The sequence below is a fragment of the Oncorhynchus masou genome, chromosome 6, assembly GCF_036934945.1.
Source record: "Oncorhynchus masou masou isolate Uvic2021 chromosome 6, UVic_Omas_1.1, whole genome shotgun sequence".
NCBI classification, from domain to species: domain Eukaryota; kingdom Metazoa; phylum Chordata; class Actinopteri; order Salmoniformes; family Salmonidae; genus Oncorhynchus; species Oncorhynchus masou.
Window position 1 is genome coordinate 72,198,081 of NC_088217.1, and position 11,956 is coordinate 72,210,036.

Below are 11,956 nucleotides of genomic sequence, written 5' to 3' on the forward strand. Positions count from 1 at the left end.
CCATATCACGAGCTTTCATCACGTGGTACGTTTTATGATTTATCTTTATCCAATTTCACTGGAATTCTGCAACGTGGTCTCTCAAACCGCAGAGCTCGCCCTCGTTTAGCGCTGCGCACCACATTCCCCGCTGCAGAATGTGCTCTAACACTTTGATGCCACGGATCCATTTAAGGGTTTTGCTTTCGTTTTAAGTTCACCTGGTCTGATGTGTTCCTCTAAAGTGTCATTTGGGAGAGGATGTTGCTTCTCATTTATGCAACTTTGCTTGGAATTTTCCTCAAAACAGGTATGCTAAACTTTGGAGACTGCGTAATCTTACATGTGTTGGCTTTCTGCGTTGTATTCGGGTGCTGAGAGTATTTCCTCGTGATATGTCAACGTTTCCAGCTATTCCAATCTAATTCAAGTTTGGATTATGGTTAAATGATTTTGGGCAGCTTTTTGTTGTCAGATGAAAACAATTACATATTTTTCAGAAGTCCAGGAGAGGTCTAGTAATGCCAACAGGGAGGCGCGCAGGAGGTTACCGTTGCAGATCAAATCTTCTCAGCAAATGCATTTATAACTGTATTGGAATAAGAAATTGTGGCACAGATTTTTTTAATATGACATTTATATAGGCACCTGCGCTCCAGCTACAGAAAATATGTCACCTTAGGTCATAATTACGTCTGTAAAACTATTGCGAATATCACCTGTGCAAAGGCAGATATTTTCAAAATGTGATTTAGACTTCTATTTTACATATCTTTAATTCAATTTAATGATGTTGTTTAAAAATGTAAATGTTAAATAATAGAGCGTGACATGCTGAAATATTGAACATTATTCCATATTTAGAGCATCTTTGTGATCTTACAATTGCCCTACATGGTATGCTAATTAGGCTATTAAGTATTCCGATTAATTGCTATTAAACATGACTAGACGCCATTACAGGTGACGAATGTATTCACTCATTTTATAAAGCAGAGGGACATGTGTAGGCCACTCATTTATCAATAGCTAATTAATAGCTCTCTAATTGACAACACAAATGCAATTCAACATTTTATTTTACAGGTGTAGGCATTCCATCAAGCTCAAATGATAAGGAAGATGACTGATCAACAGTTGTCAGCTCTGGTGAATGTAGTAAACTAAATCACCTTTTTTTTAGTGGGTTTTAAATGAGCTGATCTACCACTCCATGAACACCTGTGATAAATATTAGTATCACTAAATATGCAGAGAATAACAAAGCTGTCTCTCTTCAGATGACTGTGGAAGGAAAATACACAATTGAAGATAGATGATGGCAAATAAACTGATTTCTGAATCCACATTGGTCCCCTTATAGCAATGATATGGTAATAATGTATACAAATGGTGGCAATGTAGTTGCTAAAAAAAGAATCAGGTAAAATGACAATGATAATCCATGTCAATGGAGTAGTCCGCATTGTCATTCCAACATACGTCCACGAATCATATCATCAGAATGATGTGACAATCAGCTGCCGAGAGCTTTTCCGGTCCCTATTTCCACTTGAACCCATTGCACATGGCAAATGAACAGTAGCGTGTAAGAACTTGATCTCACCAAAAATGCCTCTGGTGTAAATAACATACAAATGTTCCGTCTGTTCTGAGTTGGATGTGCTGCGTTTGGTTAACATACCCACTCCTTAAACATCATCTTCATTGTTAGCAGAAATTACTTCTAAGTAATTTGATGAGGTTTTTTACCTCAGTGAAAAGGGTATTGCGGAACAAAATGAACAGTATAGACAATATGTACATAACTTTATGCTTGCCTAAATGTTCATTATATATAGTGTCAATATCCAGTGGTTTATAGAGGACAAATACAATTCAGTCTAGGATGTGTTTAGGCACTTTAAGAGACTATTGCTCGGTTGATGGATGGGGTTTTGAAGCATTTATCTGGTTTTAACGTAATTACGCTCTGATTTTTTGGGGGGGATCCTTTTCAATTGAATTTGTGCTTGATGGCGCTGTCAGACTGGGAAATGAATGACTGTCTCCAGTTCAATAATTAGAACACAGTACTATCTGCCATGGAGAACAAATGACCTGAAACTGTGACGCTTGAGAAAATGTTGAATTATTGTTTACCATTGCACGGTCATGCATGTTTCAGCTAAACCCCCATTTGCAAACCCTGAATCAGATTGTGCTCTCCATCCGGGAATCCTTTTTCAGATTTTCCATCCCTGTGAAACAACTTTGCATGAATAGCCACCCATCTGTCATTCTTTGTTAATCTCAATTTCCATTTAATTCCAATCAGTCATGTTAGAATGAATTCATCTCATTTGAAGTCAGTGCTGGAGCAACAGCTTCATTGAGTGTGTGGATAAAGCACTTTGTCTGAAACACTCTGGCTTGATTGTTTCGACCTGTAGTAGTCAGAATGGCTATTATTATTCTAGTGGGTAAAGTTGAGGGGCCATTTTCCCTGCACAGATACAGTATGCCCAGCTTCCACACACAATTGTGTCTGATTAAGTTTAGTTGGCAAATAAATGAGAGTATGGATGTATATTGTTGAAACTTATTTGTTCATTATTTTTAGTCAAAATCCCTTTATCCTGACCCCAGATCTGTTTGTGCATTAAACAACTCCTCTCTACTGTGTTCCTTTGCTGTCTTGACAAACGTGTATGTAGTCAGAGAAGTATGTGTTTTGTGTGACTTGTCAGTGCTTTCTGTGGTGTGGTACAGAAATGTCATCATATTAGCTCAAAGTCCTATTGTCTGATATTTGCAACATGTCCGCATGTGTAAGGATAGCATCAACATCGACTCTCCAACATGAAATGCTCGTTGGTATCATCTTCACATTTGTTATTCATCGAGGAGATCCAGTCTTTTTTTCAGAGTCCACCTCCTTGTCCTCTGATCATTGCAAATAGGTACCAAGTTGACTTTGAAAATGCCAGCAAAGAGACTTTTTCATTTCAAAGATGCATTTGTCTCTCCTCGAGGATACAGTTCCTGGTCTGTGGTAATGGCAATAGATCACAAAAACACTTATTCTTGATTAGTTGGGAGGAAAATATGTCGGGCTGAAAGTCCCCAAATGAACAAGGGATAATACTAATGACTGAACTGCACAAAATAACATTTTCAACTCTTTTAAGTAAGATTTTAGGCCTAATCTTTCAAAATCGTTCAGCGTTTAGATTAAGCCTGCCTGGAGTGCCGGTTGGGCAGAGTTGCTTTGCACTTTTTTTGACCACTCCATTGGTTATGATGTGCCAGGCAAGATCAATCAAGCACAGCTAAACACGCCTGAAAGAATTTGCCTGTAGTCTCTCTTGACTAACATAATGAGATTACTACAGTATATGCCAGATACTGGTGAACTGTTCTTGTTGGCTTAAAAAAAAAAATGTTTTAAACCTTGCGGTTCTTCCTGTCTCTCTCTCTCTTGTACAGGCTATGCTCTCCAGATCCAATGTTACCAGTGTGAGGAGGTGAAAAACAATGAATGCTCCACGCCGGAGTTCATTGTCAACTGCACGGTCAACGTACAGGACATGTGTCAGAAAGAGGTACTGGTGAAGAAGGATGGTAAGAAAACAGAGTCTCCTGGGCAGTCCCATTCCTTTCCTCATTTGTTCTTCATTGGATCGAGATAGTGGGAGAGTAGTCCCTTCTCGCAGATGCTGTATCTCCGCCACAGCAGAGTGTGAGCTTTAGTTTGACGAGAGAGACTAGTAAGAGAAAGACAGGAAGTTTGGGGGATCTGTTTTGTGTCAGAAGGGCGTGGTTCGGATTAGAACCCACGCCGAACACAATAGAGATGTGTTCTGCAGCTAGAACACCCCAGGCCACACTGACTTCTCTGACACCTACCTTGCAATGCAAAACAACCCACACCGGACTGTGACACTTTTAACATGTGACCTAAATAAGGTATATTTTCCTCTTTTGTGTACTTCCTCTCTATCTCTGAATTCAGTGGAACTGACCGATAGGGTCTCCTTGTAACGTAAACAAATGAGATCATTAACTAGGCCTATACGTATGCCCACTAAATCAATTGGGAACTATCAAAGAATCTCCATAGATGAAGAGGCTATTACCATAGTTAATTCATGGTTTATGGCTCATATTCTTTTAATGGGATTTTCCCAAAGGAAGGTTAACCCCCTTGGTTGCTGGTTGCTGTACTCAGTTGATCCATGAATAATTTTTTAAAATTATAAACTGGGTAATATGAGCCCTGAATTCTGATTGGCTGAAAGCTGTGGCATGTCAGACCGTATACCACGGGTATGGCAAAACATTTATTTGTACTGCTGTAATTACGTTGGTAACCAGTTTATAATAGCAACAAGACACCTCAGGAGGTTTGTGGTATATGGCCAATATACCACAGCTAAGGGCTGTATCCAGGCACTCTGCGTTGCATCGTGCTTAAGAACAGCCCTTAGCTGTGGTATATTGGCCATACAGCACACCCCTTCATGCCTTATTGCTTAATGAGATAACGCCCTTCAAATACACTAGGCCTATTGTTCCTACCACATCCAGTGTTATTACATGTACTTGTCACTTGTGATCAAATGTATGCTTTCATTTACAAGAGTATTAAAAACATGTACCAAGACCATCATACATATAGATAGATTGTCTTTAGCAAGTGTTTTATGCCCAAACTATGTCTCTGAACATGGTGGTGGACAAGCTTCATCACTCAAATGCAATGATCTATGACAACAATGTCATGAACAAATGTACACTATGTGTAATGCTGTGTAATGGTTTGAATAACCTTGAGATAAGGATGCACTTTTGTGTGAAATGCACATGCTTACAGTATATTCACAAATCTTTTCCAGTCTCTGCACTCTTTAGAAAGGTCTTCTGAGTCATTTGTTTCTAATGCGATGTTGGCAAAGGGATTCTTATGTGCTCCTGTAAAGCAGATAAAATGAAAATTCATGCATACTTTTATTCTAACATAAAACCTTCTAGCAATGTTGGGTAATGAATGTGTTCCTTAATTTGATCATTTCATATAATGTCAGCCTGAGACCAGGAGCCTAACTAATTATCTTTATGTGCAGCAACCGCAATTTATCACAAATAATGAATTTGCGAATTACCACAACATTTTCGTGGAAAGAAGCACTTGCATAATGTGTGTATGATATGTGAAGACCTCTGTAACATAATCCTCAAGGAAAGTTGGCTTTTGAACGTGAATTGGTGTCAGCTTGGTCTCTACCCATTTCTCTCCCCAATAAAGGTTTGGGGACTTGGTTTGTTTGACAGTCAGGTCTAAATGTGCATAGTGATGAAGTATGGAACAAATAATAGCGTTGATTAAGCTAAAGTTGTATTGTTAGTTATGTCAAACTTAATAGCAGTAATCAGGGGCCGACACAGGCTGAAATTGTCTACTTTTGTCTTGAAGGCTTGTCTGACGTCTTTGAGACAAAACAAGAATATTGTATTGCATTTACAAATTGCCACTTTGTCTGACAGCTCATCTGTCATTATTTCAAGAGAAAGACAAGTAAATTAGAGCAGTAAAGTTTTGATGGAAGTTTTAATGTGACTAGCAGTTCTCTTCCCCCTTTCATCTATTTCCTCTCTACGCTTTAATTACAACTTTTCGTACCACTTTACTTAACGTCGACAGGTAAAATGCATTATGCCACAGTTACAATGCAATGTAAGACATGTCGTGAGCACTTATGAACTTGTGAATGACTGTCTACCGGGGAACAGTGGGTTAAATGCCTTGTTCAGGGCCAGAACGACAGCTCGGTGATTCGATGCAGCAACCTATCGGTTACTGGCCCAATGCTCTAACCACTAGGCTACCTGCCGCCCCTTCTCATCATTATGACAGCTCTTTGCAGTCTGTTGACAAATTTCAGCAAAGAACACATTATAAACCTTCTATAAAGACATTATAAGCATCCGTATATGCTTATAACAATTACTAATGCTTATAGATTCAGTGGAGCGTGAGTCACATCTCCAGGGTCACCTTGGATTTGTTTGTGTCCAAAAGCCCAGTGTCTATTTCCTAGGAAGGAGTAGGGAGAAGTGGGAGTTGTTGAGTCCCTGCAAGGTGTTCATTTATCAGGCAGGGAGACGCAGGCTTTCTTACCACCTCCTGTGGTAAGACTTAATGGCACAACAACATTTCCATGAAATCGAAACACTCTTGTTCATGTGCATTCTCTCGCCACCATATAAATCAAAGCATAGTTTTGTTGCAATTGTTCCATAGTTTGAGAGCATTATATTCTGTCGAGGTGACATTCTCAAGGTTTTATTTTTTACAACGGCTCTACAAAGGTTCCAGGCAGTTAGAGGATCACCTCTCAGGAATATGAACCATTCCAGTATTGATCAGGATAAAGTTCTGTTAAATTGCAAATAGCACTGAATTACAATATACTGTATGTCTCGAGAATTTCTCACTAAGCTAAGATCCTAAGGCTAATATTTTCAAACCACCACATTTTCTTGATGTGTAATTGCTATTCCTGTATATTTGTGAAAAAAAGGTAGATTAGATCATGCTTTGTCTGATTTTCACAGATACAGTGCCTTGCGAAAGTATTCGGCCCCCTTGAACTTTGCGACTTTTTGCCACATTTCAGGCTTCAAACATAAAGATATAAAACTGTATTTTTTGTGAAGAATCAACAACAAGTGGGACACAATCATGAAGTGGAACGACATTTATTGGATGTTTCAAACTTTTTTAACAATTCAAAAACTGAAAAATTGGGCGTGCAAATTTATTCAGCCCCCTTAAGTTAATACTTTGTAGCACCACCTTCTGCTGCGATTACAGCTGTAAGTCGCTTGGGGTATGTCTCTATCAGTTTTGCACATCGAGAAACTGACATTTTTTCCCATTCCTCCTTGCAAAACAGCTCGAGCTCAGTGAGGTTAGATGGAGAGCATTTGTGAACAGCAGTTTTCAGTTCTTTCCACAGATTCTCGATTGGATTCAGGTCTGGACTTTGACTTGGCCATTCTAACACCTGGATATGTTTATTTTTGAACCATTCCATTGTAGATTTTGCTTTACGTTTTGGATCATTGTCTTGTTGGAAGACAAATCTCCGTCCCAGTCTCAGGTCTTTTGCAGACTCCATCAGGGTTTCTTCCAGAATGGTCCTGTATTTGGCTCCATCCATCTTCCCATCAATTTTAACCATCTTCCCTGTCCCTGCTGAAGAAAAGCAGGCCCAAACCATGATGCTGCCACCACCTTGGGAAATCTTTTTGTATCCAAATCCGGCTTTAAAATTCTTCACAACAGTATCTCGGACCTGCCTGGTGTGTTCCTTGTTCTTCATGATGCTCTCTGCACTTTTAACGGACCTCTGAGACTATCACAGTGCAGGTGCATTTATATGGAGACTTGATTACACACAGGTGGATTGTATTTATCATCATTAGTCATTTAGGTCAACATTGGATCATTCAGAGATCCTCACTGAACTTCTGGAGAGAGTTTGCTGCACTGAAAGTAAAGGGGCTGAATAATTTTGCACGCCCAATTTTTCCGTTTTTGATTTGTTAAAAAAGTTTGAAATATCCAATAAATGTCGTTCCACTTCATGATTGTGTCCCACTTGTTGTTGATTCTTCACAAAAAATACAGTTTTATATCTTTATGTTTGAAGCCTGAAATGTGGCAAAAGGTCGCAAAGTTCAAGGGGGCCGAATACTTTCGCAAGGCACTGTATTTGCTTTACGCACAAGAAAATGCACTGTGAAAGGGTGCGAGACATGGCATAGGCCAGACATCCCATAAAACAGACACACATTAATGAAAACAAAACAAAAATGACAGTTGAAGGACTTTTAACCCTCCCTTCCCCAGTGATTGTGCTACCTCAGTTTGCTCTGAGACTTGGCTCAGTTTCACCAACAGTCTCACTAACACACATACCTTGACCTGGACTTCCTATATAGCTTTGCACTAACCCTGACCGCTTCTCTCTCTCCTTCTTCAGGCATATTTTACCGCAAGTCCTGTGCCTCGTCCGGGGCATGCCTCATATCCTCATCAGGCTACCAGCAGTTCTGCACTGGAAGGATCAACTCTGTGTGCATCTCCTGTTGTAACACACCGCTCTGCAATGGGCCCCGGAAGAAGAACCGCCCTGTCCCATCGGCCGCCACCTCTTCATTTTCCTCCCTTCTTTTGCTGCTGGTCTCCCTCACGCTGGTCTCCCTCTCTCTGGCATAGACCTAGAGGCATCCATTTGTCCCCTCTTCTAACCGAAGATCACACTAGAGTATTATGAGAGTACATAAAGCCTACAGTGTACATAACACTACGTAGTGTATTGGCTACATCAGACCCTAGTGTCGTCTTTGGAGAGGAATCCTATACATAAGAGACTATCACAGGAGGTTGGTGGCACTGGGGCGAACGGGCTCGTGGTAATGACTGGAGCAGAGCAGGTGGAATGGTATCAAAGACATCAAGCACGTGGTTTCCATGGTTTCCAGGTGTTTGATGCCATTCCATTTGCTCCGTTCAGGACATTATTATGAGCCGTCCTCCCCTCAGCAGCCTCCTGTGGACTCTACAGCTTCATCTTTGGATCGGATGCTCAAGAGCTTAAGACTCTTTGGAAAGATCCCCTTTTATAATCCTGGTGTTTTGAGTTTTTGAGAACTGAATGCTTTACCATTGCCTCCTTCTTCGTTCATCCCTTGCCCTCCAATCACTCTTTGCTTACTCTGTAGGGTCCCTATTGGGGGCAGTGGGCACTGACCTCATCAACGTCGGTGTTCTCCTGTTTATAGGTAGATCGAACGCGTCAGATCAATAGTTCCGATGATTAGGAGTCAGACGGGATCACAGTCAGTGAGTACTCAGCAGCCGTTTAGCTGTGTGAGAATTGTGTTAACTCATCATAGATCTGAGTGTAGAGATGGCACTGACAGCTGAGGACATTGAGCAGCGAGTTGTAGGGATTGTGGAGATATACTTAGATGTCTGCATCATTTGCTACTGGTACAAGTTCTTGTTATAGTAAGTAATAAATGCTGGATATCATGTCTTATATAATTTGTAAGTACAGATGTATGATCTTAATTTGACCAGTTTCTCACAGCAGGAAAATATTCCTACAGCAACAAATACTACAGAAATTTGAATTATTGTGTAGATTATAATTAATGGACATTTTTGTAGGGGTTGATAAAAAATTTTGATAGGGCAAACCAAGTCCAAAATTTTAAAGTGGAAATTACAACTTTAGAAGCCTTTAAAAACCTTGAATACACTACAAGTTTACTTTTCCTACTGTGCAGGAAATTCCCTGCAAAACCAGGTTGATCAAATTAAGATCCTACATCTGTATATACCCAATTACTTTCTTGGACTTCAAATATTGCTGAAAGACACAAGGGATTTGTTTTTAAACTTATCAATTTAGACGTTATATAAATCAACATATTCAGTAACCTGTTATTAGCTGTAGTCATTTACAGAATGATAATAATCTGCATCAACATCTGATTTGAACTTCAAAAACTTTTTAGGTGTCATTCTTCAAGTAGGGAGGCAGGTAGCCTAGTGGTTAGAGCGTTGGACTAGGAACCTAAAAGGTTGCAAGATCGAATTCCTGAGCTGACAAGGCAAAAATCTCTCGTTCTGCCCCTGAACAAGGCAGTTAACCCACTGCGTCTAGGCCGTCATTGAAAATTTGAATTTGTTCTTAACTGACTTGCCTAGAAAAAGTATATTTGAAGTCATTCAACAGTCCTTATAGTTCAGCTTTTTAGTTGTAGAACTTATGCAGTTCAGTTATACATAACTGATAAATTCACATTAAGGACATTTCATTGCAGGGATGCATATTATAAAATGTTCTGTATAAGACATGAGATATGTGGCTGTCATTGCGGGAAGGTCGGATATAATTATTGGTTATTGTAGCTACCTGCTTATTAAACTGTGTCGAGGTGCTTTTTAGTGTAGTTGCTCACCTGCCACTATTTATGATGTTAGTATAATGCTCATTCAGCAGCATATGTCCTTTGCAACACATTGACTCACGGAAGTGGAAACAATCGCAAAACGATCCGTGATCTGGAACGCTCACCACGTACGGCGTGCTGTGGAATGGATCACTTAGCTATCGGTGGAGGGTCAGAGTTGATGGATACATATGCTCAACAATGCATCATGTACAAATACTGCTCCTACTCTTATGTCTTACTGAAATCATATTCTCTATCTTTCGATTGATGTTTCCTGTCTGATGGGATTGCCACTCGAAAGTACCAGAGAGAGCACAAACACAACTGTTTAGGATTGTATAACATGATCCACATAAAACATTGGAGTGAGTGACTGGTCAAAATGTTTCTATTGACCCCTAAAACTGACGCCCCTCAATGGTAATTAGAGTTGATATGACTACTGAATGTTAACGCGACATTGTGGAGTTAATTTGGGAGGGAACTGTACATACAAAAGTGTAAAGGACAACAGTTGCAGGAGAAAATACACGAAGGGGTGTTTATTTATGTTGGCTAGTGTTTCTTTCTTGGTTCTTGTGCCATGGGCTTTTGCCAGTTTGCTAGCTTAACAGTAGCTTTACAGCATCTACGTTGTCTTTTTTTCCAGCTGAGTCTATTGTCAATTGATTATTTATTTATTCTTCTGAAATGGCAGCACAGAGACTGAAGGGAAGACCTTTATTTTTAAAATACAGCATTTATTGAAATGTCAATAGATTTCAGAAACATATCTAATAACTTACTCTCATTTTGATTTGATTCAATTTATTAATTGGCCATTATAATTATTGAAAGGCTTTGTAAAGAGGATCATGTAAGAAGTATGTCATAATTCATCTTTCAAATTAAAAGATAGTGATTAAATTAAACGATAGTGATAATGATAGAGCTTTTTTTCCCTCCTGATTTGATGTTTATCTTGAATGTGTAAGGCATTGAGCTAACAGGTAGACATGCTTATTAACAGAATTGGGGAATTATGGGGAATTTTTTTCATGTTCTACCTTAATTGGTCTTCTGTGAAGAGTGATTGTATATTCTGCCCATGTGAAATGCAAATAAAGAGTTGTGACAATTAAAAACAGTGCTTCTGAAACAGCAGACTCACCATTCTGTTTTCAATTGACCTAAATACGTAATAGAGAAATACAATATGTATAATAAGATTCTTAAAATGCCAACCTCTTTTGTTGGGGAGTTAAGGCTTGTCTGTAAGTGAGACATGGGCCTTGTTAAGTCAACCTCACACTGCGAGAGAGAGATGGAGGAAGGGAGCCAGGGAGAGAGGGAAGACCGACACAGCCGTGCCCCACGTTTAAATGAGAGACCCAGGGTGACGGAGGCTGTGAAATATCATGTCTCGGAGCCTAGCTTGACATTTCAGTGACCTCCAGCGGCTAGGGTTTTTCGTCTTATTCTCCACCAGGTACGTACTATGTGGACCTTGTTCAACTGATTCCACCGTCTGTAAAAATGGATATCACGGGAAGATGTCCCTGAATTTCATATTTCTGTCACTTCCACACAGCTAGATATAGGCTAGGGCAGAATGGAAAACATTGAAGTGGTTTCATCGATTAACGTTGACATCTAAGTGGACAAAGCCTCCACCCACACACCTGTTTCGTTGTAATTCTGCTGCTCCCAATTTCCAACGTTGTAATTTCATTATTACAGACAATACTAATGCAATAGACCTTCATTTCAGATTTGTTTCTCTCTCAAAGGTTTGCATTGTTAGGTTTCTCTAATTACAACTACTGTATAATTGTGTTGGAATTTGACGACCCATTCGTGACCACGATTAACCATGTCTTCAGAACATTGTCACTGTTTTGCTGTCTAGCCCTGCACAAACTAGTAAGACCATTGTAATGTCTTTCCGTTTAATAACAATATGTCATTGAATTTGTAAAGCACA

At 39.6% G+C, this 11,956-nt stretch overlaps 1 protein-coding gene across 1 annotated transcript; it reads left to right on the forward strand.

Moving 5' to 3' along the window:
• The first annotated feature begins 44 nt into the window (after positions 1-44).
• LOC135541191 (ly6/PLAUR domain-containing protein 1-like) lies at positions 45-11,116 on the forward strand. Its single transcript, XM_064967300.1, has 3 exons — positions 45-289; positions 3,448-3,582; positions 8,010-11,116. The coding sequence occupies exons 1-3, from the start codon at positions 241-243 to the stop codon at positions 8,243-8,245; spliced, it is 420 nt and encodes a 139-aa protein (XP_064823372.1). The 5' UTR covers positions 45-240; the 3' UTR covers positions 8,246-11,116.
• The last annotated feature ends 840 nt before the right edge of the window (positions 11,117-11,956 follow it).